This window comes from Hippocampus zosterae, chromosome 1, assembly GCF_025434085.1.
Source record: "Hippocampus zosterae strain Florida chromosome 1, ASM2543408v3, whole genome shotgun sequence".
NCBI classification, from domain to species: Eukaryota; Metazoa; Chordata; class Actinopteri; order Syngnathiformes; family Syngnathidae; genus Hippocampus; species Hippocampus zosterae.
Genome location: NC_067451.1, coordinates 20,150,886 through 20,176,836, shown reverse-complemented (window position 1 = coordinate 20,176,836; position 25,951 = coordinate 20,150,886). Strand labels below are relative to the sequence as shown.

Here is a 25,951-nt window from a genome sequence, read left to right as displayed (position 1 = left end):
TATTAAATCGCATATACATCGCCACTGCAAAATCTCAAGCAATTGACGTTATCAGCCATCTTCCACTATGAATGATGTTTTTGTTTTGCAAGATTTTGGCAGAAAGGAGCGTTGTTGGTTCATCAACCTGGTTTTAACAAACAGCCTTGGTGGGGACCCGCATTTGCCTAACATTTTTATTCCATATGGTCAGAGCAGCACTTTTGCACAGCATCGTGGCAGTGTTTCAAGGGGCTGTTGGCTGGGAAAGGAAGTCAGACATATATGCACACACATTGGGAAATTATTCCGTAACAAGCCTGTACGCAAAAGGAAACAATATTCAGTAGCCACCCTAATTTCAGAATTCAATCCGAGTCTGCGATGAATATGAAATGGACATCGCAGAGAGAAAGAATACCTAATGCAGCCACACAGTGGCCACTATCAAATTCAATCACAGCCATGTGACTGTAACATCACAGAGACGTACAGTATATGAGAAGCTATCGGCCGCAGCTGCTGCTGACCATCTACATGCAAATAAGAAAAAGCCGCGCAGGATAACAAAACGATTAAGAAGTGAAAGCCTTAATGATGAGAACCATTTGCAGCAGCTCATCCCGACAGGCACTTAACGTATTTATTCACTTTTCTACTGTGCACAAGTCCACTCTGACAGAGACACGAATAAATAGATTCAATTTCAAATATATGATGAAAAATTGAGATCAGGAAACTTGTGTAACGGTCATTGCAGGCTGATCCTCTGAGAACCTATTATTAATTCAATCTATGCCATTAATTTTGTGTTAACTGGTCTTTTGGTCACACTTTCACTCACTTTTCAGCAGAGAGCTTTATTTTGGAAAACCTTGTGTTTCAATGAACATAGACATACTGCTCCCACACAGGGACGTACTGGGACGAAAATTTCACCCGGGAATATTTGTGTTTGTGTGCGGCCGTGTTCATCAAAACGTAAGCGTTGGTTTGTGCAGTGGGGGTGGTTGGAGTTTGTGGGGGAGTGGCAGAGTTCGACCAGGCATGAAATGGATTAGCCATTCGGGAATCTCATGAACTTCCAAGTGGCTGCCACACCACTAGCTGCATGCTGTTGGATGAACAAGGCTCGCAGAGGGGGGAGAGCTCAACAAAATTGGCACTATTAAATGATTGTAAGGTCCGATCAATTCCTTTGCACAATTTTATCTTATTAAAAGCATAGCAGTGAGCTCTCACACCAGTGTAGCTTCCATCACAAGAACGAAGGTTAAATGCATGCTGGTTGAATTGGCTTTTTGGAGGCCATCAAATAAAGTGTTGCAGACCCTTCAGTGCAAATCATCAAAGCAGCACCGAGATCACGGTACAATTCATAAAAGTTCAATGGAAGGTTCTGATGGCCTCAGACACCATTCAAAACATTTCAATGGGATGAGCCATAGAACTACCATTTTGAAAGGTTCTCTTATCTGTGGAGAGAGTTTTGCAAAAATAGAGAATAGTGACAACAAAAATATGTTGAAGCCATCAGAAAAAAACTGCAATCAAGAGAATGTTAGTGCTTCTTCTGCCGGCACAAGACACAAAATATCTTTGACAAACCATTCTTGGAGCTGACAACATTGAACAGTTCTTGGCCTCGAATGGGGAATAACCTGCTTCTGTAAATCTGTTGTGTCATCATGGTCATTGTACCCTGTTCCAAACAAAATCTCAACCACAGTTCACTTTACCGCTCTTTAGTTTCTGTATGTCTTTTCTGCAATTTGACTTCATCAGTGGAGGTTGAAAAAGTAGAAGAGCTCATTTAGACCAAGTAAGAAGTTAAAAGTACAGATATTTTTTCCAAATAAAATTCCAAAAAATCAAATCAAACACTCAAGTAATGTACAGACACTGGAAAAATGTACATCTAGATACAGTACAGTGACAAAGTTCAAATACATAAACACTGCACTTCAGTAAAAATCTTGTTTACTACATTTTTGTTGTTGTATGTTCATCATTCTTACAAAGCATTCATCCATCCACCCATTTTCAGATCCACTTTATCCTGACAAAAGTCGCGGGGCGTGCTGGAGCCTATCCCAGCTGTCGCCGAGCAGTAGGCGGGGGAAACCAATGAACCAGTTGTCAGCCAATCGCACGGCACACAGAGACGATCAACCATCCGCCCTTACACTCACACCTAGGGACAATTTAGAGCAGGGGTGTCCAAACTTTTTGCCAAGGGGGCCAGATTTTATGTGGTAAAATGTCGGGGGCCGACCTTGGCTGATATTCTTTACATTGAACAACAATATTGTTCAACAAATTTTAGTAAGCCAGTCTGTTTCACATTTCCATTTTTATTTTAATTTCAACAATCTTAAGAATTTCTTTTGGTTCATTTGAAACAAGTATATCACATGCAACTGCTTATTCACTTGACTTTTTCTTAAACAGAAGTCTCCTGAGTGCAAATTGATTGATTTGAAACATAAAATGTATCACCATGACTTTTCAATAGTCACAAAACCTTTGACTCGAACAACAGGGAAATGAACAAGCAATACACATATCCACAACTGCAAGGATCATTTGAAATATGACATATCAGTCAATATAAACACGGAGTGATGTCTTGTTAAATCGTGAGTGATGCCCTCTAGTGTCTAAATGCTATTACTCATTTAGTGAATGCTATTACTCATTTAGCCACTAGAGGGAAGCAGTACTCTATGAAACATCACTCACCAGTCTACGAGACCTCAGTCAATGCAACACGTGTTCCATTGCGCCCAACCTGCGGGCCAGACGGCACAGATTTTATGACAGGGGCCGAGGGCCGGATGAAATTCGACCGCGGGCCGGATTTGGCCCGCGGGCCGGACTTTGGACATGCCTGATTTAGAGTGTTCAATCAGCCTGCCATGCATGTTTTTGGAAGGTGGGAGGAAACCAGGGTACACAAAGAAAACCCACGCAGGCACCGGGAGAACATGCAAACCCCACACAGGGAGGCCGGAGCTGGATTCGAACCCGGCACCCCTGCGCTTTGAGGTCGACGCGCTAACCACTGGTCCACCAGGCCGCCCACTTGTAAAACAAGCATCCTGAAATATTGATTGAAATGTATTGTGTACTGGATGTCTGCTCAGTGACAGCAAAAGGTGCTTGTCTTTCTTCTCCCAAGCCTTGACGTGTTCGGATTTTTGCAGGGTGTTTGGGATCATTTGACATGCTGACTGTGTGGACGACCTCTTTCCCATCATTTATTAACCACAACAAGCCTTTTAACTGGATCGAAGGGCTGCCTGCTGGCTGGCTGATTGAATGAAACGAATAAATTCATGAATTCATGAACAGTGGGTCGTAGGAGAACCTGCGAGAGTCTGGAAGGTGGATGATTAGAGGTGTAATTGCAAAGAGGAGACAGGGAATAATAAATCTGTCTGCTTAGTCGCTATCAGACGAAGGTAGGATGTCGTCAGTCATATTGACGAGCATGTAGAGGTGAGGAGTTTGATGATGGGATGAGGCACATGAGGGGTGGGGTGCAAATTGAAGGCGGGAGATGAGCGAGGAGGATGGAGGAGGAAGATAAAAGGAAGGAGATGAACATGGAGAACATACAGAGACAAGAACACGGATCTGCTGTGTCGTCTGAGTCATCAAAATGACAGATTGATTCCGCGAGGAGGGTGGGCAGAATGCAAGGAGGGGACGAGCTTAGTGATCCTGACATGACTCAGAAAGGGGGTAACTTGGAGATCTGCCAGGCATTCCCACAAAAAAATCCATCTCGGGTCTCCTGCACAAGCTCCGAGGAGTGAGACATCAATCAATGTGGAAATGTAAACACAATGACAAAGTAGAATTTTCTACTTTAGGAGACACTTTCAGGCTTATTCTAGTCTAGAGTTCATGTATTTGCATTATTTGTTGTCATAGGAGTAGTCGCGGTAGTTGTTGTAATATTATAGGCTTCAGCATACCTGCAACCTTAATGAGGAAAAAAAAGTAGAAAGGATCGATGGATTCTTTTTGCTGTATGAAAATGTCTGCTGTGTAGGCTCTGTTATTCATTGTATGAGTTATTTGTTTTGTCGCTGTACGTTTTTATGGAAATGCAAGTGTTGTCGTTTTGTGGACTTATTTAGCTCAATCATGTGTATGTATTACTCTCTGTTGCATTGTGTGTGTATAAGTGGATGTGTAGTGTGATGTTATATTGTGTTAGATTATGTGTTGGGAACGTGTATGTGAATGCATTAGTGCACATGTAGTGACGTTTTGTTATTGTGGATGTGTTGTACTGTGTGCTTAGGATTGCGTCGCATTTCTTTTGTATGTTTTTTATATTTGTAGGTATTTGTGTAATGCTATAGCAAAGTGTGCAAGTGTGAATTTGTTGCGTTGTGTATATATGAATTCAACTGTGTGCGTGTACAGTGCAGTGTCGTGTCATATTGTGTAATCGTGTAGTGTTGCATCGCGTGTACTGAGTTTTGCATGTCTAGTTTTATGTTTTGAGAATGTGTTGCTAATGTGTTTGTGCTGTCTTGTGTATGTAAATGTGTGTGGATATATGTGTATGAAGAGTGTTTTTATGATTGTGTCTCAATTCAATTCTCAAGTTTATTGTCCGTATGCACTTTATTGGTGGGAATTACGAGAAGAAAACAAAAGGTCAGTCACAGAAAATATCTCCAATACCTGATAGTGATCCACTAAAATAGTGGCCAACAAGCAGTGTTGTCACGGGGTTGCAACATGATTAAATTGATTGAGGGCTCCGTCCCTAACAACGCCCCATTTGTCACATCTAGGCTACCGGTACTCTTTTTGTCCCCGAATGAATCTGTGCACAGATTCACCTTCTACATACTTTATGTGGCCTGTCAGGGAAATGGAAAAAGAAAAAACTCAACTTCATGAGCACCATCAAGAATTCCCATAAAATATTGTGTTTAGAAGGGCATTGTTTTGTGTCACTTGGAGTACAAACAACAAAACAAGGAAAAAAAGAAGTTGAATCTTTTGCTACTGACCTTGAATATTTTCTCTCCTGCTCCTGTGATTTACACACAGCATCACCTTGCTTGGATAAGTTTCGCATTGTGTTCCGTGGAGCGCATACAAACACCTGCATTGGCTGGTGGCCGTGTCTTGAGTTGAGTAATGGGGCTGATAATCATTGCATGGTTGAGAAGCTGTTTCAGCATTTATTCCTTATCCTTCATATCCATTTGAAACTCCAAGAACTAGTGCAATAATTGTCCTCACCAGTAGGACAATTCAGTGCACTTGTACAGCAAATAGTTGTACAAGTCCACACTCACACAGAGTCATTCACACTCGTAGAATGACTCTCAAGCTTACCATCAGTGTGATTTAAGTACACGACATCCGAAGTTATGCTCGACAATGCGCCCGAGTCATTCTAGTACTCGAGCAGCGGTCCCAAACGTGTTGTACCCCACGAACCGGTTTAATGTCAAGCCGGTTAATGTCGCTATGGTTAACGTTTAAATGTGCCTTCAAAATAAGATACACCACAAACACAAAATGCATAAAAATAAGACTCACCATCGCTATATATTGTGCAGAATGGACTTGGTGCATCGGTATCTTCCGTTGAGATAAGTCTGTATTTTAAGTAGGACTCCTGATACTGTCTATTAAATGTAGCCTTCTTGTTCTTGAAAGTCATAGGCTACTATTCTGTCTTCTGGCTGGGCCGTTTGCCATTCCCAAAGAAAAATTCCAAAGACGTTTGTTTTTTTACTCATTTTGCTATCTGCTGGACCTCTTTTTAGCGGTAACCTGTCACGTGACCGAAAGCGTCCCTTGACCTGCGTTGAGAATGACATACTGTATGTAGACGGATGTAACATAAAATCTGGTAATTTTTCCAAATAAAACAGATTCGGAAATAAATAAAACGCAAGTAATGTAAATGATGTATTCGTTCTGTGCGGCCCGGTACCAAATGAGCCACGGAACGGTACCTGAAAGGGATCACTGTCCTAGAGTACCATATTTTCTTTCGAGTAAAAAGAATGAAGCCATTTGAGCATTTTCTCAATTTCCTTCATATCCAGTTTAAGGCCCATACACGAGTACACTTTGCCCTCACTAGTCAAAAATTCAGTGCATTATTAAAATAATAAAGGTGCACTAGGAGAATGACTGTTTTTGTTGTTGTTGTTTTTCCACTACTAATTAATGCCTGTTTTGTCCCACTGCAATGGAATTAAACCCTACTAGCAAACATCTGTGTGTCACAAAAAACACTACTATAGGCCCAATTCGGAGCAGTTTGTCACGCAATAGTAGCCTCCTGGGTCCTATTTGTAGCAACAGAATGCTTATGAGTAATTTTGCTTCACTCGTAACATAGTTGTCTAAACAATAAGTCAAAGTTGCCTTACAAGTGTGCAGACATATCCCACTGTTGAAGAGGGAAAAAAATCAAAATAGTCATTCTACTAGTTTGCTGAAATGTCTTACGAGAGCGGACAAAGAAGCAGTTAGATCAATTATTAAGTGTAAATATGCTTCAATCCTGTTATTGAGGTCTTTGAAAGCATTTTTTAAATGATGCTTTCCAAATACTTATTTTTGCACTGTTCAGTCTTTCAGTCATTTTTTTTGTTTAGCTACTTTTTCCCCCTTTATTTTGCTTTAAATGGCTATGACTATTTGATTGGTAAATGCTTTTAAATGTTGTGCTTTTTATGAGAAGCACACGTGAGTTACTTTTCTATATAAATAAAGTTGTCTCGTCTCACTACAGCATAACAATTCAGAGCACTGCTATAATGAGTGATGACACAACTGCACAGTTTTGCCTCGCTAGTAACATAGTTGTTCTAATCATGTGTAGCAATGTCATACAGTAATGGAAAAATACATTGTGAATAAAACTAGTAGTACAGTGAATAGTATGCCCTAGTCATTCGACTAGTGTACTAAATTGCCTTACTGGTAAGGACAAACAGCATACTAGTACTGTACATGGATCTTAAGGTAGATCGCAAAAAGCGATATGCTCCAATAGCTTGATCCCTCGGAGACCATTCTATGCAAATTATCATGCGCTACATTTTAACGATGCCCTAAGATGTTATTAAATGATATGACAGCATTTTTAAAGCAAGCACACGCCAGTAGATGTACACACATACATACTAACAGCCTCATGAAAGCACAGTAACACACATTAGCAATGCAACACACAGTTTAATCCTCTCATTTGTCTTTGTTTGCCTCCGTGCGCTCATTTAGCCATATCCATCACATTTTCCCTCCTCGACGCAATACGAAAAGCGCAATTCAGTCCCATGGGACCGGAGGGGAAGCTGAAGAGAATATCTGATGGAGAAAGACGCTGATGAATATTTCATGTGGCACTTATGAGACGCGCGTCTTGTCGGGTAGACCCTCAAGTCCGCATGGCCGCCCGCTACCGTGTCATCGTCCATCACAAGATTTCAGACGGTTAACACTCTCATTCATTTTTAAGCAGCAATGTGGAAGGGGGCGGGGGGGGGGGGGGGGGCTGAAGGAAGAGAAGAGAGTAGGTCAACCTGGTGACCTCTGCTATAAAAAGTGTTTTGCATGAATCGATAGGGAATTTTGAAGAGGCAGTGACCCGTCAACATTATCTTATTCCTTAAAAATACATTTGAAAACTGTCAGGGCAGGATATCTTGTTTTTGTTCCTCTTGGACATTTTGTGGTTCCTAAAAGAAAATGGTTCATCTATTTTGTGAACGTGCATGTATGTGTGTGTGTGGGAGAGAGCGAGAGAGAAAAAGAGAGAGAGAAACTGAATGACCAGATAATCTTAAATATGTTGTGAAGCTAGCTGAAGACAAAAAGAAGTTGAATTTAGGTGATATATCATGTGTTTTAATGCAACAACAAGCTGTCGAGTGATAACAGCCGGAGGGGAGGACCATGGAAGAGTGTTCTCAGATAGAAGCATAGGCTGTGTGTAAATTGGCACGCTCAGGACAGAAAAGTTTTGGGGGGAGAAATGAGGAATGGACAGTAAAATGAGGAACGGACAGTAAAATGTCGGGCATGTGTTGATGGGGATTAAGTCCAATCGGTGTCTGCAGCTTGACGAAACCAGAAGTTCAAAAAAAAAATCCTGCACGCTACTAAGTCAGCTCAAATCATTTCTGCTGCAATAGGATGTTTGCTGGCAATTTGGCCTTGACCGCTATAAAGGGGTTTGGCAAATACTGTTGTTGTGTTTGTCTCTGGAACAGAATCAATTTGAGGAACAGCATAGGTCACATTATAGTTGGAGAAATTCACCTCATGGGTACTGTGTCCAAGCAGAAAAGTAGGTCACGATAATAAGGGTACATTGAATATTACGAGGGAAATGTGACTTTTAATAACCAGAGGCAGACTTAGAATAAGGCAAACACAGGCAATCGCCTTGGGCATGAGATTTGCAGAGGCCTGCAAACTTCTCCTAAAAGGACATTAATGACATCTTGGATTTAAAGTGATTATTACTGTTTTAGACACCTACTTAAAAACATGAACATGCTAATTTAATAAATGTGGTCATTTTGAGTGCTTCCCTCCTCTCATCTTGGCAATGGACCATTGCATCTTTGTTCGAGGTGTTCATTTATCAGATCATTATGAAACCGAATTGAAGGTATAAATGGTAGAAATTGTGAAAATGCTGCAGCATTTGGTTGTGTTAGCTTGAGTGTTGATTTTGTCTACCATAGTTTATTTTATTATATTTGATGTTTTTTTAAATTTGTTCTATTAATTTAGTTTGTTGGTTAATTGGAGCCTTTAATGTTATCTTGCTTAATATGTACTGTATATGTACAGCATGTTACTGTTTAAATGTTGAGTTTTACAAGATTATTATACACACATATATAAATGAAGCCTTAATTTTGATTGACAAAAATGATCCAGAGAAGATGTGTTTTGTTTTACTACCTTTTACTCCTTTGTTAACGTATAAACTGTTCCAAAGGATGCCATGTAGTGCCATCTTTTCTGTTTATATCTTTCTTGGTTCAAATAAACAATCAGTGGAACAGACAAGGCGAGAAGAAAACATTCTGATTCACACGAGTAAAGGTTTTTACAAAATATCCATAATCAACAATGGAAGAGCCTGAAGCCCTTGCCAGTTGCAGTATTAAATCAAACGCTGGAGGGCTTAACTGGGGCTACACAGATTTCTGATGGAGCTAAAGCCCCCCTTAGCCACAGTGTAGTGCCATCACTACGGAGGACCACATGACTGGGTATGCCTGGGTTTCTCAAATGGCTACCGGTAATTATCCCGGCTAATACTAATCTTCATTTCAAGTATACAGTATATGAAGCACAAGTAAAGTAACAGAGCCCCCTAGCTGCTAAAAAAAAAAAACCTGAATGTCCATACTGTATTAGATAAAAAATGTTTTTGGAAAGTGCTTTTCCCAATGAATGTCCATATTTCCTAAGGATCCGCATAAAATAAAACACCCGTGTTGATCGCAAGAGTAAATAAGTTCTATTTAAAGAACTATATAACTATATGTTGTGTGTCCAAACAATGAATTGAGGTTCGACGGGGACTTTCACAATCCGTACAGGGATTTTTCACCTTTACAGATGTTATTTAGAATTAATAGCACTCAGTGGCGGGCCGTGCATTTCAACCTTAGGCCTTCAGTGACGTCACATACATTAACACAATGCAGTATAGGCTTGTCAAGCAGCACTTAATTTCAGGAGCATTTAAAGCCATCAAGTATGCATTCACAATTAAGAGCAGGAAACTAAATTTATAGATATTGTCAAAAATAAAAAGATGATTTAAAAATACTAAATAAAATGCCACCCAAATTACGCTGTGTGATCTTAAACAAGTCTGTCCAATAAATTGCGCAATGTCGCAGTTTCATACAAGACACCAACCAAACAATAGCAAAACAAACTATTCTTTGAAAATAAAGTAAACAGATCATTTGCATTTTGAGAATCGGCTACACAACAGCAAATAACTGACGATGTTGAGCAGCTGAGATTGAATGAACTTTAGTGCGCGAAAGTGACTACAATGCGCCATTATAAATTGCAGGTGAGCAGGTTTGATACATTTTTGTATCTTTGTCATTTTATTTCGTTACCATGAATTTAATACGAACGAAATAAAATGACAAGTAGAAATGTAAAATAAAATTCATTTACTCACCAATGTAGTGCCGCTGCACATCTACGCGAGTGTCCCCAAACGTTTTTAAACGCACCGTAGTTTGTAAGTGGCCAACCGTGCTCTGATGTTTCCTTGCTGCCTTGGTAAAACAACTTAAATGGGTAAATCCAGTGTGGCTCCAAACACCAAATCGGTCCGTTGGAAGCAATGGGCATTCCCAGCAGTACAATTTGCAGCGTTTCTCAGAGGCTGTGAGCCACGGGTTCCGTTCATAATTGCTTGTTTGAAAATGACGGACAAACCCTTTTTCATACTGAGACAGGCTAGCTAGCGCAGGAGTTGGGCGCCCTCTTTGCACAATATCCAGCTTTTCGTGGGAGGTCCGTCTTGAAAATTGTGTAGAAAGGAGTTCTGCGACCAGATCAACATCTTCTTCTTCAGCCATTTTGGGTTAAAATGCAGTGATAGCTCCCTCTAGCAGGCGCTAATCCAATCACCGAACGCGCATGTCCAGTCTCGACTTAAGGCATTCTAGCTGGCCCCAATATGCAGACTCGTGATCTGATTGGCTATTGCAACCTGACTGTGTCCGTTCATTTACAGTGCACAGGGGCCTGCTCTTTTTATCTGAATGCCCCTAGCAAATTTAATTTACCTGGCAACACAAGCTAGCTGAAATATGATTGGTTTAAAAACTCCATCCATCCATCCATCTTCTACCGCTTATCCGGGGCCGGGTCGCGGGGGCAACAGCTTTAGCAGGGAAGCCCAGACTTCCCTCCTTAGCTACTTCTTCCAGCTCTCCCCGGGGGATCCCGAGGCGTTCCCAGGCCAGCTGGGTGACATAGTCTCTCCAGCGTGTCCTGGGTCTTCCTCGGGGTCTCCTCCCGGTGGGACATGCCCGGAACACCTCACCAGGGAGGTGTTCAGGAGGCATCCGAATCAGATGCCCAAGCCACCTCATCTGGCTCCTCTCGATGTGGAGGAGAAGCGGCTCGACTCGGAGCCCCTCCCGGATGACCGAGCTTCTCACCTTATCTCTAAGGGAGAGCCCGGACACCCTGCGGAGAAAACTCATTTCGGCCGCTTGTATCCGGGATCTCGTTCTTTCGGTCACGACCCATAGCTCGTGACCATAGATGAGGGTTGGAACGTAGATCGACCGGTAAATTGAGAGCTTCGCCCTTTGGCTCAGCTCCTTCTTCACCACGACAGACCGATACAACGTCCGCATCACAGCAGACGCTGCACCGATCCGCCTGTCGATCTCTCGCTCCCTCCTGCCCTCACTCGTGAACAAGACCCCAAGATACTTAAACTCCTCCACTTGGGGCAAGATCTCCCCGCCGACCTGGAGGGGGCACTCCACCCTTTTCCGACTGAGGACCATGGTTTCAGATTTGGAGGTGCTGATTTTCATCCCAACCACTTCACACTCGGCTGCGAAACGCTCCAGTGAGAGTTGGAGAGCCCTGTTTGAAGGAGCCAACAGCACCACATCATCTGCAAAAAGCAGGGATGCAATACTGAGGCCACCAAAACGGACCCCCTCAACGCTTCGGCTGCGCCTAGAGATTCTGTCCATGAAGGTTATGAACAGAATCGGTGACAAAGGGCAGCCTTGGCGGAGTCCTACCCCCACTGGAAACGATTCCGACTTACTGCCGGCAATGCGGACCAAACTCTGACATCGGTGGTATAGTGACCGAACAGCCCGTATCAGGGGGTTCGGTACTCCATACCCACAAAGCACCCCCCACAGAACTCCCCGAGGGACACGGTCAAACGCCTTCTCCAAGTCCACAAAACACATGTAGACTGGTTGGGCGAATTCCCACATACCCTCGAGAACCCTGCTAAGGGTGTAGAGCTGGTCCACTGTTCCACGGCCGGGACGAAAACCACACTGCTCCTCCTCAATCTGAGGCTCGACTTCCTGACGGACCCTCCTCTCCAGCACCCCTGAATAGACCTTACCAGGGAGGCTGAGGAGTGTGATCCCTCTGTAGTTGGAACACACCCTCCGGTCCCCCTTTTTAAAAAGAGGGACTACCACCCCGGTCTGCCAATCCAGAGGTACTCTCCCCGTTGACCACGCAATGTTGCAGAGGCGTGTCAACCAGGACAGCCCCACAACATCCAGAACCTTGAGGAACTCTGGGCGGATCTCATCCACCCCTGGGGCCTTGCCACCGAGGAGCTTTTTAACCACATCGGTGACTTCAACCACAGAGATAGGAGAGCCCACCTCAGAGTCCCCAGGCTCTGCTTCCTCCAAGGAAGGCATGTTGGTGGAGTTGAGGAGGTCTTCGAAGTACTCTGCCCACCGGTTCACAACGTCCCCGAGTCGAAGTCAGCAGCGCCCCATCCCCACTGTACACAGTGTTAGTGGTGCACTGCTTCCCCCTCCTGAGACGTCGGATTGTGGACCAGAATTTCCTCGAAGCCGTCCGGAAGTCGGCTTCCATGGCCTCACCGAACTCTTCCCATGCTCGGGTTTTTGCCTCTGCGACCACCGAACCTGCGTTCCGCTTGGCCAGTCGGTACCCGTCAGCTGCCTCTGGGGTCCCACAGGCCATAAAGGCTCGATAAGACTCCTTCTTCAGCTTGACGGCATCCCTTACTGCTGGTGTCCACCAGCGAGTACGAGGGTTGCCGCCACGACAGGCACCAACCACCTTACGGCCACAACTCAGATTGGCCGCCTCAACAATAGAGGCACGGAACATGGTCCACTCGGACTCAATGTCCCCCGTCTCCCCCGGAACATGGGAAAAGCTCTGTCGGAGGCGGGAGTTGAAACTCCTTCTGACAGGGGATTCCGCCAGACGCTCCCAACAAACCCTCACAATACGTTTGGGTCTGCCAGGACGGACCGGCATCTTCCCCCACCATCGGAGCCTACTCACCACCAGGTGGTGATCAGTTGACAGCTCCGCCCCTCTCTTCACCCGAGTGTCCAGAACATGTGGCCGCAAATCCGATGACACGACCACAAGGTCGATCATCGAACTACGGCCTAGGGTGTCCTGGTGCCAAGTGCACATGTGGACACCCTTATGCTTGAACAAGGTGTTCGTTATGGACAGTCCGTGACGAGCACAGAAGTCCAATAACAAAACACCACTCGAGTTCTGATCGGGGGGGCCGTTCCTCCCAATCACGCCCCTCCAGGTCTTACTGTCATTGCCCACATGAGCATTGAAGTCCCCTAGTAGAACAAGGGAGTCCCCAGCAGGAGTACTCTCCAGCACACCCTCCAAGGACTCCAAAAAGGGTGGGTATGCTGAGCTGCTGTTTGGTGCATATGCACAAACAACAGTCAGGACCCGTCCCCCCACCCGCAGGCGGAGGGATGCAACCCTCTCGTCCACCGGTGTGAACCCCAATGTACAGGCACTGAGCCGGGGGGCAATGAGTATGCCCACACCTGCTCTGCGCCTCTCACCGTGAGCAACTCCAGAGTGAAAGAGAGTCCAACCCCTCTCGAGAGGACTGGTACCAGAACCTAGGCTGTGTGTGGAGGCAAGTCCGACTATATCCAGTCGGAACTTCTCTGCATCACACACCAGTTCGGGCTCCTTCCCTGCCAGAGAGGTGACATTCCATGTCCCAAGAGCTAGCTTCTGCAGCCGAGGATCGGACCGCCAGGGTCCCCGCCTTTGGCTGCCGCCCAGCTCGCATTGCACCCGACCCCTTTGACCCCTCCCACGGGTGGTGAGACCATGAGAAGGGGGACCCACGTTGCCTCCTCGGGCTGAGCCCGGCCGGGCCCCATGGGTGTAGGCCCGGCCACCAGGCACTCGCCAACGAGCCCCACCTCCAGGCCTGGCTCCAGAGGGGGGCCCCGGTGACCCGCGTCCGGGCAAGGGAAACTGGGTACCATCGATTTTATTTGTCATAAGCGGCTTTGTGAGCTGTGCTTTGTCTGGTCCCTCACCTAGGACCTGTTTGCCATGGGTGACCCTGCCAGGGGCATAAAGCCCCAGACAACTTAGCTCCTAGGATCATTGGGACACACAAACCCCTCCACCACGGTAAGGTGACGGCTCACGGAGAGGTTAAAAACTCTACCATAGTAAATAAGTTATTTATCGAATGGTTTTGAATGTTATTTAAAGTAACATTGAAAGCCACTCGACTAAGTGGAAATAATATGATGTAAAGAATACAGAGAATAATTTTCTTTACATATTTATGAAAATAAAATAACATGAATTAAATTTATGTTATTGTATGAATGTTCAGGCCAGCAGAGAAGGCCTTGTTGGGCCTGAGGGTCCGCCACTGATAGCACTGCTGGATGTCCAACAGATCTTTCCAACTAGCGGCCCGGGGGCCAGATCAGGCCTTCCATGCATGTTGGTCCGGCCCGTGGAAGATTGCCAAACAGAAAAAAAACCCCACAGACAGTTCACCATTTGTACAGATCCTTGGAAGGTTGGGGCTGCTGTGGCGTTGTGCAGTGCTGTGCCTCTCTACCGACAATAGAAAAAGAATAAGGAAGCTGTTTCAGAGCTCTTCTCTCTGCACGTGAAATTAAGGGCATTGCAGAGCGGGAGAGGCCGAGCGTTTTCATGCCCCCACCCCGCCAAAAAAAAGAAGCTGGCGGAGAAAAGGAAGAAACCTGAGTGAGCTGCGGCGATGCCTCGCTCCGACGCTCGTTCTGTAAACACGTCGCTATCGAAACTGAAAAAAAGAAAGGTTGATTTTCAAAATCACCAGTTTTAATACCCTTTGCATTGAAATTCCCACACTGAAACTCCCGCAGGCAGACCGTCGTGTTTTTTCTGTAACCACGTTTTCTCTGTAACCCCATCAATGCAGTCGCAAAAGGTTACAACCTTCGGAGGCACTTCATCACACCCCTTGACAAGTTTGACGCTAAATATCTCCCCGGTTCAAATTTGCGCAAAGAAAAGATTATAAAGATCATTGAAAACTATAATAAAACACGCCGTAACTTAACTGGGGCGTGCACAGTCCGGGAGAGAGCCACTGCAGCTTCCCTCTGTGTTGCAAGAACGAAAAAAACAAACGTTCACAGATGCGGAGATGATCAAAAAATGCATGTTTGCTGCTTTTGAAGTTTGTATATATTTCGTTTCCCATTTCCCTCCACTATGATTAAATGTGTCAAGTGTACACATATTCACAGTACAGGGGAGACAGTGGTGGTCCTGCCCCCGGCCCCTTGGCTTTTTGATAATGCATAACTGAATTGAGGCGGCCCGGTAGACCAGTGGTTAGCACCTCGGCTTCACAGTGCAGAGGTACCGGGTTCGATTTCAGCTCCGACCTCCCTGTGTGGAGTTTGCATGTTCTCCCCGGGCCTGCGTAGGTTTTCTCCGGGTGCTCCGGTTTCCTCCCCCATTCCAAAAACATGCGTGGCAGGCTGATTGAACACTCTAAATTGTCCCTAGGTGTGAATGTGAGCGTGGATGGTTGTTGTTCGTCTTTGTCACGTTGTTTTAGTGGTTCTGTTCTTTGCGTCACGACCCCCAGGAGGCGTCCATCGAGATCACAAACCCGCTTTTTATCGGCCAACTTCTCGACATAACAGCCCAGGTCAGCGGCGAAGTCGGTATCCATAAAACAACCATCAGCCCCCGAGTCTATCAGAGCCCTAACCCGCCGCGACCGGGGCCCCTCAAATATCTCCCCCTCGAGTTCCAGTCTCCCGGTGTGTCCCGGCCGGGAGTCAGTTCGCCGAGGCGTGGGGGACTCTGCGCGGGGTCGGGACTCACAGTTTTTGGAGGGCGAGGATGGGGAATGTTCCGGTCGGCTGGGAGCAGCATGAGGTCCTCGTTGACAGCTGTCAGACCGAGCCCGATCGTTGAATCGGCGCCGTCTCTGCTCCGGTCCAACGTTTTCGCCACCCAGCTGCATCGGCTCCTCCCCGCAGTACGTGGCACACCGGGACGGAGAACGATCACCTCCCCGCTCCCGGTTTCTCTCTCTCAGGCGGTTGTCCAATCGCAGGGAGAGCTCGATTAACTCCTCCAGGTTGGAGCTGTGGTCGCGAGTCGCCAGCTCATCCTTGAGCTCGGTGTTTAATCCACGACGAAACAGTCCGCACAGCGCCCGGTCGCCGTAGCCACTCTGGGCGGCCAGAATCTGGAACTCGATGGAGTAGTCCGCCACCGATCGCCTCCCCTGGTGTAGTTCAAGTAGCCGGCCCTCAGCCTCCCTGCCCCGCACGGGATGGTGGAACACCCGGCGAAACGCCGCCACGAAGCCGTGGAATGAAGACCGGAGGCTCGGCTTCGCGTCGCTTGTCGCCATCGCCCATGACGCCGCCGGACCTGTCAACAGGCTCATAATATATGCCACCTTCGCGGCGTCAGTAGCATAGAGGGAAGGTTGCTGGTCGAAAACGAGCGAGCACTGGTGGAGGAAGTACCCACACTGCCCGTGCTCACCCCCGTAACGTGGGGGGTGCGGAAGCGAAGGCTCCCTCATCATTGTGGGAAATGATGCGGGTGCCTCAGGGGTGGCAGGACGAATCACGGAGGGAGGTGCTCTCCGTTCCTCCACCCGTACAAGACGGGGTTCGAAATCATCGAACCTGTGAGCCAGCATGGAAACCGCGCTGCTGATTTCCGCAATGGCTTGGCCCTGCTGACTCAACTGTTGCTCTCGGCAGGACAGAGCGGAAAAAATCTTTTCTAAGTCTGCGGGATCCATGGTGGCCGGAGTATTCTGTCACGTTGTGCCCGAAGCGATAAAATGATCGCTTCGTGCACAACAAGATAATGAGGTGGATCCCCGAAATAGCAGACAAAGAAAAGATGGTCCGAGAACAAATGAGTTTTAATACAAAACACAAAATACCCATCCGGGAGCAACAAACAGAAAACGCTGGTCAAAATCAGGACCAGGAATAAAAGGAAGTAACAGAAAACGCTTGCGAGAAAACGGCAAGGAATATAGTTGGCAACAATAGGAATTAATAAGAGTAGATTTAACGACGCGCAATCACAGCCACAAGGCTACACAGCAATGAATAGATTAAGGCAGTAATCGAGAGAATTGGCACGGCGTGGAATACTCCGGCAGTAAGTCAACTGCCCGAGCACAAAGATAAAGCCTGTGTAATCAGTCCTTAATGGGTGACAGGTGTGTCGGCTGGCAAACACGGGACGTGACAGTCTTTGTGTGCCCTGCGATTGGCTGGCTACCAATTCGGGGTGTCCGAAGACAGCTGGGATAGGCTCCAGCACCCCCCGCGACCCTAGTGAGGATCAAGCGGTTCGGAAGATGAATGAATGAATAATTGAATTGAATATCCCCGATGTACTGAATTGCTGTGATTTTTCTTTCTGTTAAGTGCAAGTTATAAAAGTAACCAACAGAGGTCAGCATTGCTCTGATAATCAACCAACATGCTTGGGTGCCTTTTTGAAAACAGCAACCTGGTTTTGTCAGACTCAATAATTAGGGAGAGATTAATAGGGGGATGATAAATAACACTTTAAAGGGGACATATATTTTTTTCTCTTTCTCCTTTCTTCTTTCTACATACATTCTTGCTGCTGGAGGCTGTAAATTTCCCCATTGTGGGACGAATAAAGGATATCTTATCTTATATAATGGGAAAACTGACTTTTGACTTGTTTGTATACAAATAGTCGGGGCTACTGGACAAGTGTGAAATTAAACAACCAAATTATTCTGATTAATTCATATGCCTGTTAAAAAAGAAAATGAGCCAGTGAACGAGCCAATCTGAATTTTTCTGTACTACGATGTAACAGGGAGCACTGTAGTAAGCACGTCCACCTCGCAGTGCAGAGTTCCAGGGTTTGATTCCGCGCTACGGCCTTCCTGTGTGCAGTTTGCATGCTCTCCACGTACCTGCATGGGTTTCTTCCAGCATTCCAAAAGTATGCATGGCAGGTTAATGGAACACTCTAAATTGTCCCTCAGTGTGATTGTGAGTGTGAATGGTTGTTTGCTTATGTGTGCCGTGCAATTGGCTGGCAACCAGTTTGGGGTGTGCCTCGCCGATTGCCCAAAGTCAGCTGGGATAGGCTCCAGCACGCCCGTGACCCTCGTGAGGATAAAGCGGTTTAGAAAGTGGATGGATGTGTTGTGACAGTAAATATGATTTATGTAATTTGAGTTTCTGTGCCCAGGAAAATCCAAAGCCACGTTTAAACAACAACCAGATGATTTTTTTAGTAAAGTGGAAGACACAGTGGGGATGGGGGAGGGGGGCAATCATTTAGCTTTGTGTCCAATGTATGTGCCACATACACAGAGTTGATGTGTTTTCAGGTTTTATTCAACGATTTGGGGATGCCTCTGCAAGGGAAAATAAAATGTGCTGTTTCTCAGAGGCTGATGTGAACTTACATTTGCACAGTTTTTCTATGTCTCAGGATTCAAAAAGTAATCACCATTAGCCCCACCCCCTAGTCACCATGGTATCCAATCCATACTTGCCATTGGCCCAGGAGTAAGTGGTTGATTCATGACACGAGGCCGCCCTCTCACAGAAGGCTAATTTCAGCAAGACAACAAAAAATTAGCTTTAAAATGTACTATAATGATTTAACAAATCGTTTTGGGGGGTTTTGACAAATGCATTTCACAGACACATTACTTGTGAGCTATTTTAACTTAAATGAAAAAAAAACATACTATGTTTTCTTTAAATGAAAAGGGTGATCCTATTTTATGTGTTTGTAGATAGCTGGCAAGGGAATAGAACATAATTTTGAGTTGTATGTCTCGATGGAGTTGAATTTGCTTGAGGAGACTAGAGGGCAACATTAGAACGATGTTAGTGTTTTTAAATATGTGACTCAAGTTGGAACGTCTTTTTGGGGATTTATGTCATACATGCAGCCCAAATGGTGTTCATTAGATGTTCAAATCTGAAATCAAACAACTTTCTTAGTGCTTGTTTCTCAGACTTCTTCTCCCTGTCCTTTCTCTGTTATGTTGAGCAGTACAGAACAGTGTTCCGCCCCTGTTGCGGTGGAAACCAAGTTAAGGTTGTGACTGTCACATGCCAAGTCTTTCGGTGGGCATTTTGTCGATGGTGATGCCAAAAACTGACTACTGATGTAGGGTGGCGCAACATAAATCACAACAAAACCTTTTCCACATAGATTCAATCTGATATGTTTTTAAGCTTTTTGAAAATGGAAGCAACATGGAACAACAGAGGTAATGTAGTTGCATAAGTCTGCACACCCACTAACTAACTGTGATCTGGCTGTGTACAGAAATAACTAATCACTTTCGAACTCCTGTTACATGGGATTCACCACATGCTGGACAACATTTAAAGAATTCCTTCCACCGTGACGAAGGCCACAGATGAAAGCTTTTCAATGATTTCTCTTGGTCTAATTTTTTATACAACATAAACCTGATATTTTAACCAGCGTGTGTCGATGTTTCGTATCTACTGTATTTATGTGTGTGCATGTGTGCATGCTCGAGAGGAACAGATGACGAAAGACCTGCAGGGCTACAGCACATCTCCAAAATGCGTGTGCAAGGCAGTTTTCAATACTGAATGTTGTTGAAATACCACGCGTGTATACAGTATGTGACACAGTACGTGTGTGTCTGCATTTGTGTTATCTTTGATGTTCCCCATTTCCACAATGTCCAGTAGCTCAATACTGCGTGTGTGTGCAAGACTGTGCCTTGCGGCAGCTCTTGCACCACAATGCAATAAAAGAAAGACCCCTGTTAACTACACACACAAACAGACAAACACACATACAACTGCGCAAGCCACAAGTAACTAATGAATAACAAAAGCGCCACTACTTCCACAGCATCTAGTGTGTGTGGCTCCTTTTTTATTACACACATTCATCACAAGCATTCCCTATATCAACTTTATCCCTTCTCCTCTATTAGTTTGCCGCTTTCATCACTGAACAACGTACGGAGTAGAAAAGAAGGAGGTCAGCTGCACACAAGAGGAGGGAGAAGGCGAGCGCAAAAAAAAAATACATGTGTGCATGAAAGATGATAAAAGGATTGGACTACAGCTTACAAATAGCTCAGTATCGTGATGTCATGCAACCAAGCCACATTCAACATATTTTACAGTTTGAAACTATGAGAATAAGTCATAATATATTGCTTGAGAAAAAAAATCAGCATTTACCTTTACTGAGGGTTCCAGTGAGCAGTTTGTGAAGAGACAAAACAAACTTGACAACGGCCCTTTTGCAGCGCTTGGCACATCCAGCCATGCTGATCAGAGCAGAACCAGGCTCCCCTTGCAGGAGGAAAGTTGTAAAATTAGTCGGCGTGAATGCAAATCAACTTATCGTGGAGGATGAAGGATGTTAAAAGGAGAGTTTTCTCTCTGTGTGAGTCCTGTCGCACTACTGGATGGAAGTAAAAAAAGAAAAAAGTGGTCCTCCTTTTTTTTCCTGCCTCCTCTCTTCCCCCTCCTCCTCTTGCATGAATGTGATCACATTAGAGAGACTGTATGTCAGCACCAAGAAAGCGCAAGTGATCAAGAAATGTGGGCGTTTGCATGCAGAGTATGAAAATATTTCTTATTTCAAAGAAACATAAGAGGCGCTACAATAGTAAGATTGGGGGGTGAGGGTGAGGGGTAGGGGTTTCAGAACTTAAAGTATTAAGTCTGCAGTCCGCTTCAGGGTGAATGATTTTCCCCCTATTTCGTCTCCTGATGGCATCCGCCTTTATTAAAGCAAGAAGGAAATTATCCACTTTCAGCACCGGTGATAATGGACAGCTCCACACAATGCACAACAATCTGAGTCGCATTGGGCATTTTTGTTTTCAATATTGTTGATAACCAGCTCAACAACTCACTGCACAAGTAGAATGACGTTTTTGTACTCTACTGCCTTACACTACTGTTTTTTCAACCGTTTCGACCAGTCGTCTGTCCCTTCCCCCAACCACAAACTGCAACCTCTCTCACTGAGGACTTCTTCTCCTCCCCCTCCTCTTTCGACCAGCTCCCATCAACCCAGTGTGTCACCTGGTTCCTGCCTGTCCGTCACAACAGAGCAGGTAAGGAACCAACTGAGGAAGATGAATGTGAGGAAGGCAGCAGGTCCGGACAAGATCAGTTCCCGGCTCCTCAGGACCTGCTCTGACCAGCTGTGTAACATTGTCCAGCACATCTTCAACCTGAGCCTGAAGCTGGGCAGAGCTCCACAGCTGTGGAAAACTTCGTGCCTGGTCCCAGTGCCCAAGACCCCCCACCCTAAGGAGCTGAACAGCTACAGACCGGTGGCGCTGACGTCTCACCTGATGAAGACGCTGGAGAGACTCATCCTCGCCCACCTTCGACCGCTGGTGAGCCCGTCACTGGACCCGCTGCAGTTTGCCTATCAGCCTGGCATCGGCGTGGAAGACGCCATTATCTACCTCCTCCACTCAGTGCTGTCACACTTGGAGAAGGCTGGGAGCACTGTGAGAATCATGTTCTTTGATTTCTCCAGTGCCTTCAACACCATCCAGCCCAATTTGCTGGGAGGCAAACTGCAGAACGCCGGAGTGGACCACCATCTCACAGCATGGATCATAGATTACCTCACAAATCGGCCGCAGTACGTGAGATTGCAGAGCTGTGAGTCGGACCGGCTTCTCTGCAGCACTGGAGCGCCGCAGGGGACTGTTCTGGCTCCATTCCTGTTCATCCTCTACACCTCGGACTTCAGACACGACACTCCAAAATGCCACCTTCAGAAGTTCTCCGATGACTGCGATTGTTGGCCTCATTACAGAAGGGGACGATCGGGAGTACAGGGGACTGACAAAGGACTTTGTGGACTGGTGCCAGCAGAATCTCCTCCAGATCAACCCTAGGAAAACTAAGGAGTTGGTTGTGGATTTCTGCAGGAAAAAGTCCTCACCAGCACCGATGAACATCCAGGGTATGGACATATAGAGGGTGACCTCCTACAAGTACCTTGGTGTTCTTCTCAACGACAAACTGGACTGGTCTACAAACACGGACACCCTGATTAGGAAAGGACAGAGCCGACTCTTCCTACTCAGGAAACTGAGGTCTTTTGGGGTTCAGGGGTCACTCCTTAAGACGTTCTATAACTCGGTGGTGGCCTCGGCCATCCATTATGGCATTGTCTGCTGGTCAGGCAGCATCTCAGCCCGGGACAGAAAGAGACTGGAGCGACTGGTCAGGAAGGCCAGTTCTGTCCTGGGCTGCTCCTTGACACTCTGGAGGAGATGGGCAACAGAAGGATGCTAACTAAACTAAAAGCTATGATGGACAGTCCCTCCCACCCCCTCCAGCCCGCCCTGACAGCACTTGGTAGCTCCTTCAGCCAGAGACTGTTACACCTGCGCTGCAAGAAGGAGAGATACCGACGCTCGTTCCTACCCACTGCTGTCAGGCTGATGAATAAAAAATAACAATCATGATAATAATAATAATTAAATGATGTGAAGGAAAATTGTAAATAGTACTGCGATTTATCCATTTGTGTTCATATTGTATTTAATTGAAAGATGTTTGTTGTTTTTTTTTTCTCTGTCTCCTTTCTTCTTTCTACATACATTCTTGCTGCTGGAGGCTGTAAATTTCCCCAGTGTGGGACGAATAAAGGATATCTTATCTTATCTTACTGCACTCATTGACATATGTACGCTCCTAGTTCTACGAGTGGAGGGCTAGATGTTAACTACATAATTTTATAACACTACTAGTACCACACGGTCAATTAGCATTGTCTCACTAGCAATACAGATATTAAGTTGTCCGACTATGGCAAAGGTTGTTCTACTGGTGAGAACAAGCAGCAGACTTGCACAGAGACATTTAAGCGGAAGTCAAATCAAACATTTTTACTCCGATTGAAGTTTACTGTGCCACAAAACACACAATAACGACACACATTGTTTATTTAAATGCAACACATACCTTGTTATAGCTTTGTTCCCCAAAACCGCTAGCTTAATGCTAACACAGAATGTAAAACTCAATCGACAGACTAATAGAACATTAGCATTGACTTCAGGGAGTGACATACTGTCTTGTCCAGGGAAACCAAGACAACAAGTATTATTAAAAAAAAAGAGATTTATTTGAGAAAAAGCATTGAGGGACACTGTTCACAGATCTGTCAAGGGAGCCTTCTCCCCCTACGCGTCTTGCGCTCTCATTTTATCTTGTTGGGAGGTGGTGAAGGTCAGCGCAATCAGCATTTTGAGCAGCTACACAAAGTGCAGACTAGTTCATGAGCAGGCAACTTTGCTTATCCGCAAAATAACTGGTCAGCATTCAAAGGTACGGTCAACATTTAATAGTACAAACGGTTACTTCCATTTAGCGCTGTCACAGTATATGTCAAATTGCCATTACAATACTTTCAAATGGTTATTCACATACAAACATGGCACACAGGCTCCACAACACAACACATTCTAGTGTGGATGCTAATCAATGCATTTGCACACATTTGACAAATCTCGTCACAGCTCTGCTTTTGACCTTTACCAGAACACTCATCCAGGGGAAAGTGGCACATAACTCCAGAGAGGTGACGTCTAAAAGAGGAGGACAAAAAGAGAGGAGGCCACGTGATGAGATAAGAAAAAGTAAGATCATCTCATAACGTTCTTCTATTCTATTCTTAGTTTGGAATCGGCACCCTGACTGGAGCAGAAAATGCAAGAAAAATAGAGCGACTAAAGGAAGTCAAAAGAAGAATGGAGCAGGAGATGAACACAGGCACTGGAGGGCAGAGAAGGAGCAATGAAACAATAAAAATGCAGATGAAAGTGGAGAAAAACACCCTCTAAAAAGTGAGTTTCTGAGTTCTGGAAAGTAAACTCAAGGTTCGATGTGATGTGATGGAGTGTGAGGCTTGGCGGTTAGACTTGGATCAATACTCGTGAACATTCGAATTTGTGGACAAACATTAGAGCGAGCCCAACGCAGCACATGAAAGAGGTAAAGAATGAAGAGATGAGCGTATGAGTGTGTGGGCGTCCGTGTGAGTGTGTGGGCGTGCGTGTGTGTGTGTGTGTGTGTTTATTGGATAGATTTGCATAAACATGGGGGCTCTATCACCACCCCTTCTGTTTATGATTAATGAGATTAGGATCGCCTTGGCGTGTGGATTCAAGGTTGTAACAGCTCATTGCGAGAAATGTCTCGAGGTTGGTCTCAAAGTGCATTTCCTAAAGACATGTAGGATAGGAACTCGGAGTGGCATCATGGTACCAAGCAACTATGGTGAAGTGAGTTGGGGAATTTTAGGAAGACAAAAGCAGTGCTTCACCGCCTTCTTGCCGCATGTATTTCCAATTTTAAACTTTTTTGGGGAGGCATCAAATATGATCTTTACTTACTGTACAGTGATGCCCTCAGATCCAAATTTCATTTGTTCCTTGGCCACGTTCATAACTCAAAACAGTCATGTAAATGTAAATTCATATTTTCCCATTGATTCATGAATCTGCTCCAGAAAAAAAATCCAACACAAATTTTCGCAAGGTTTTTTTTCTATTTGAACTTTATAAAACCATATAGTAAATGACTTAATAAAATAGGAATGTTAATTTGACAGTTGACGTCAACGGGGAATGCAAATAAACATCTTGGAGTCCTCTTAAAAAAGAATCCGTCACTATCTGCCAAACTGTTACTTGTAGCTAAGTAAGTATTGTACTTGTATCGCAATTTTTTTTCTCACAACTCAACGCAAAAAATTTGATCTCATAAAATGTGTAATTCGGGCTACTTATTTCTCATGACATCACTGTCCTCTGTTAAATGGGATAAAAACAAGTAAAAAAATGAGTGGCCCGTTCATTAAGGACACCTATCTGCTCTTGATATTAAAAAGCCAAACCTCTGATTTAAGAAATATAATGATTATCAGTTATGATGGTGCAAGTTAAGGTATTTATTAAACAATATGCCCATTAACGTGGGTAAACTGTAATTTAAAGTGGTGTAGAACTAAGCTCATCTTACTGAAGGACCTCACCCCCAATCAAGCTATAATCAAGTTTTTATAATAAAATAATAAAAACATGACAGATGTCAAGATGATGAAGTGCATTTCCACATCACTGTAAAGCTCTGTTATACATTTCAAGCTGCTTTATAAAGGATGGCTACAACAACCATGAAAAATTCTCATTTTATTATTAAATGAGTACCTCTCCAATATAAAGGGAACATTAGTATTTTTCTAAAAGCAGTATTTGTAAAGGATATCACATTTATTTTAAAAAATGATTCTGAATGCAGTAAACATCAAGTGTATTGCTTGTGATTATGCCTACAATGAAATGAACGTTGCGAAAAGGGGGGAATTTAACAATGTGAGAGATATATGGATGAGCTAGGGGGAATTGGGAGACAGAGCAAAAATAATGCGGAGATGTCAGAATTAAATCACAGGGCGACCAGCTGTAGGCTTTGATAATGCCCGACCTATAAATATAAGGCGCTCTTTGCAAGATACTCTGATATCGCTTCTAAACCATGTAAAGATACGGGAAATATAAATTGGCGCTACTTTGCCGCGGAAAGATACCAACCACTTCTTACCATGTGAATTTAAAACATGGCTATATAATACAAGAATCTAGTATCAGTAGTAATCTAGTAGCAGATGTCTGAACTCTTGACAACACACGAGCGATGCACATTCAATACTGATACTGACTGCCGATACTAGACCTCCGAACAGTGTTGGGGTTTGTCAAATTCTCAGATGCTGTCCGACACGCCGATAGCACCTCTGCAGCCCCATCGCGCAACTCTCAGCAAACACTTATAGTTTCACAAAGACA

At 44.9% G+C, this 25,951-nt stretch overlaps 2 protein-coding genes and 2 long non-coding RNA genes across 5 annotated transcripts in view; 2 read left to right on the top strand and 2 right to left on the bottom strand.

Annotated features, from left to right (window-relative positions):
• Positions 1 to 13,331, bottom strand: part of LOC127603921 (uncharacterized) — a 40,309-nt gene extending 26,978 nt beyond the window's left edge. Inside the window, exon 1 of the mRNA XM_052070644.1 lies at positions 12,309 to 13,331. Coding sequence (XP_051926604.1) covers positions 12,412 to 13,209 — 798 coding nt within the window. The 5' untranslated portion in view covers positions 13,210 to 13,331 and the 3' untranslated portion in view covers positions 12,309 to 12,411. The remainder of the gene's footprint in view (positions 1 to 12,308) is intronic.
• LOC127603884 (Kv channel-interacting protein 1-like) overlaps positions 1 to 20,526 on the bottom strand; it is a 61,558-nt gene extending 41,032 nt beyond the window's left edge. Inside the window, exon 1 of one of the 2 annotated variants that reach the window (XM_052070593.1) lies at positions 20,301 to 20,526. In XM_052070593.1, coding sequence (XP_051926553.1) covers positions 20,301 to 20,388 — 88 coding nt within the window. In that variant the 5' untranslated portion in view covers positions 20,389 to 20,526. The remainder of the gene's footprint in view (positions 1 to 20,300) is intronic. The other variant, XM_052070631.1, reaches the window with a different exon arrangement.
• The window catches only part of LOC127604000 (uncharacterized), a 29,825-nt gene that overhangs the window by 1,784 nt on the left and 2,090 nt on the right, over positions 1 to 25,951 (top strand). Inside the window, exon 2 of the long non-coding RNA XR_007963183.1 lies at positions 23,780 to 23,947. This is a non-coding gene — a long non-coding RNA (uncharacterized LOC127604000). The remainder of the gene's footprint in view (positions 1 to 23,779; positions 23,948 to 25,951) is intronic.
• LOC127604019 (uncharacterized) lies at positions 5,485 to 9,816 on the top strand. The gene is made up of 2 exons (XR_007963189.1): positions 5,485 to 6,314; positions 6,346 to 9,816. It is a non-coding gene; the product is annotated as an uncharacterized LOC127604019 (long non-coding RNA).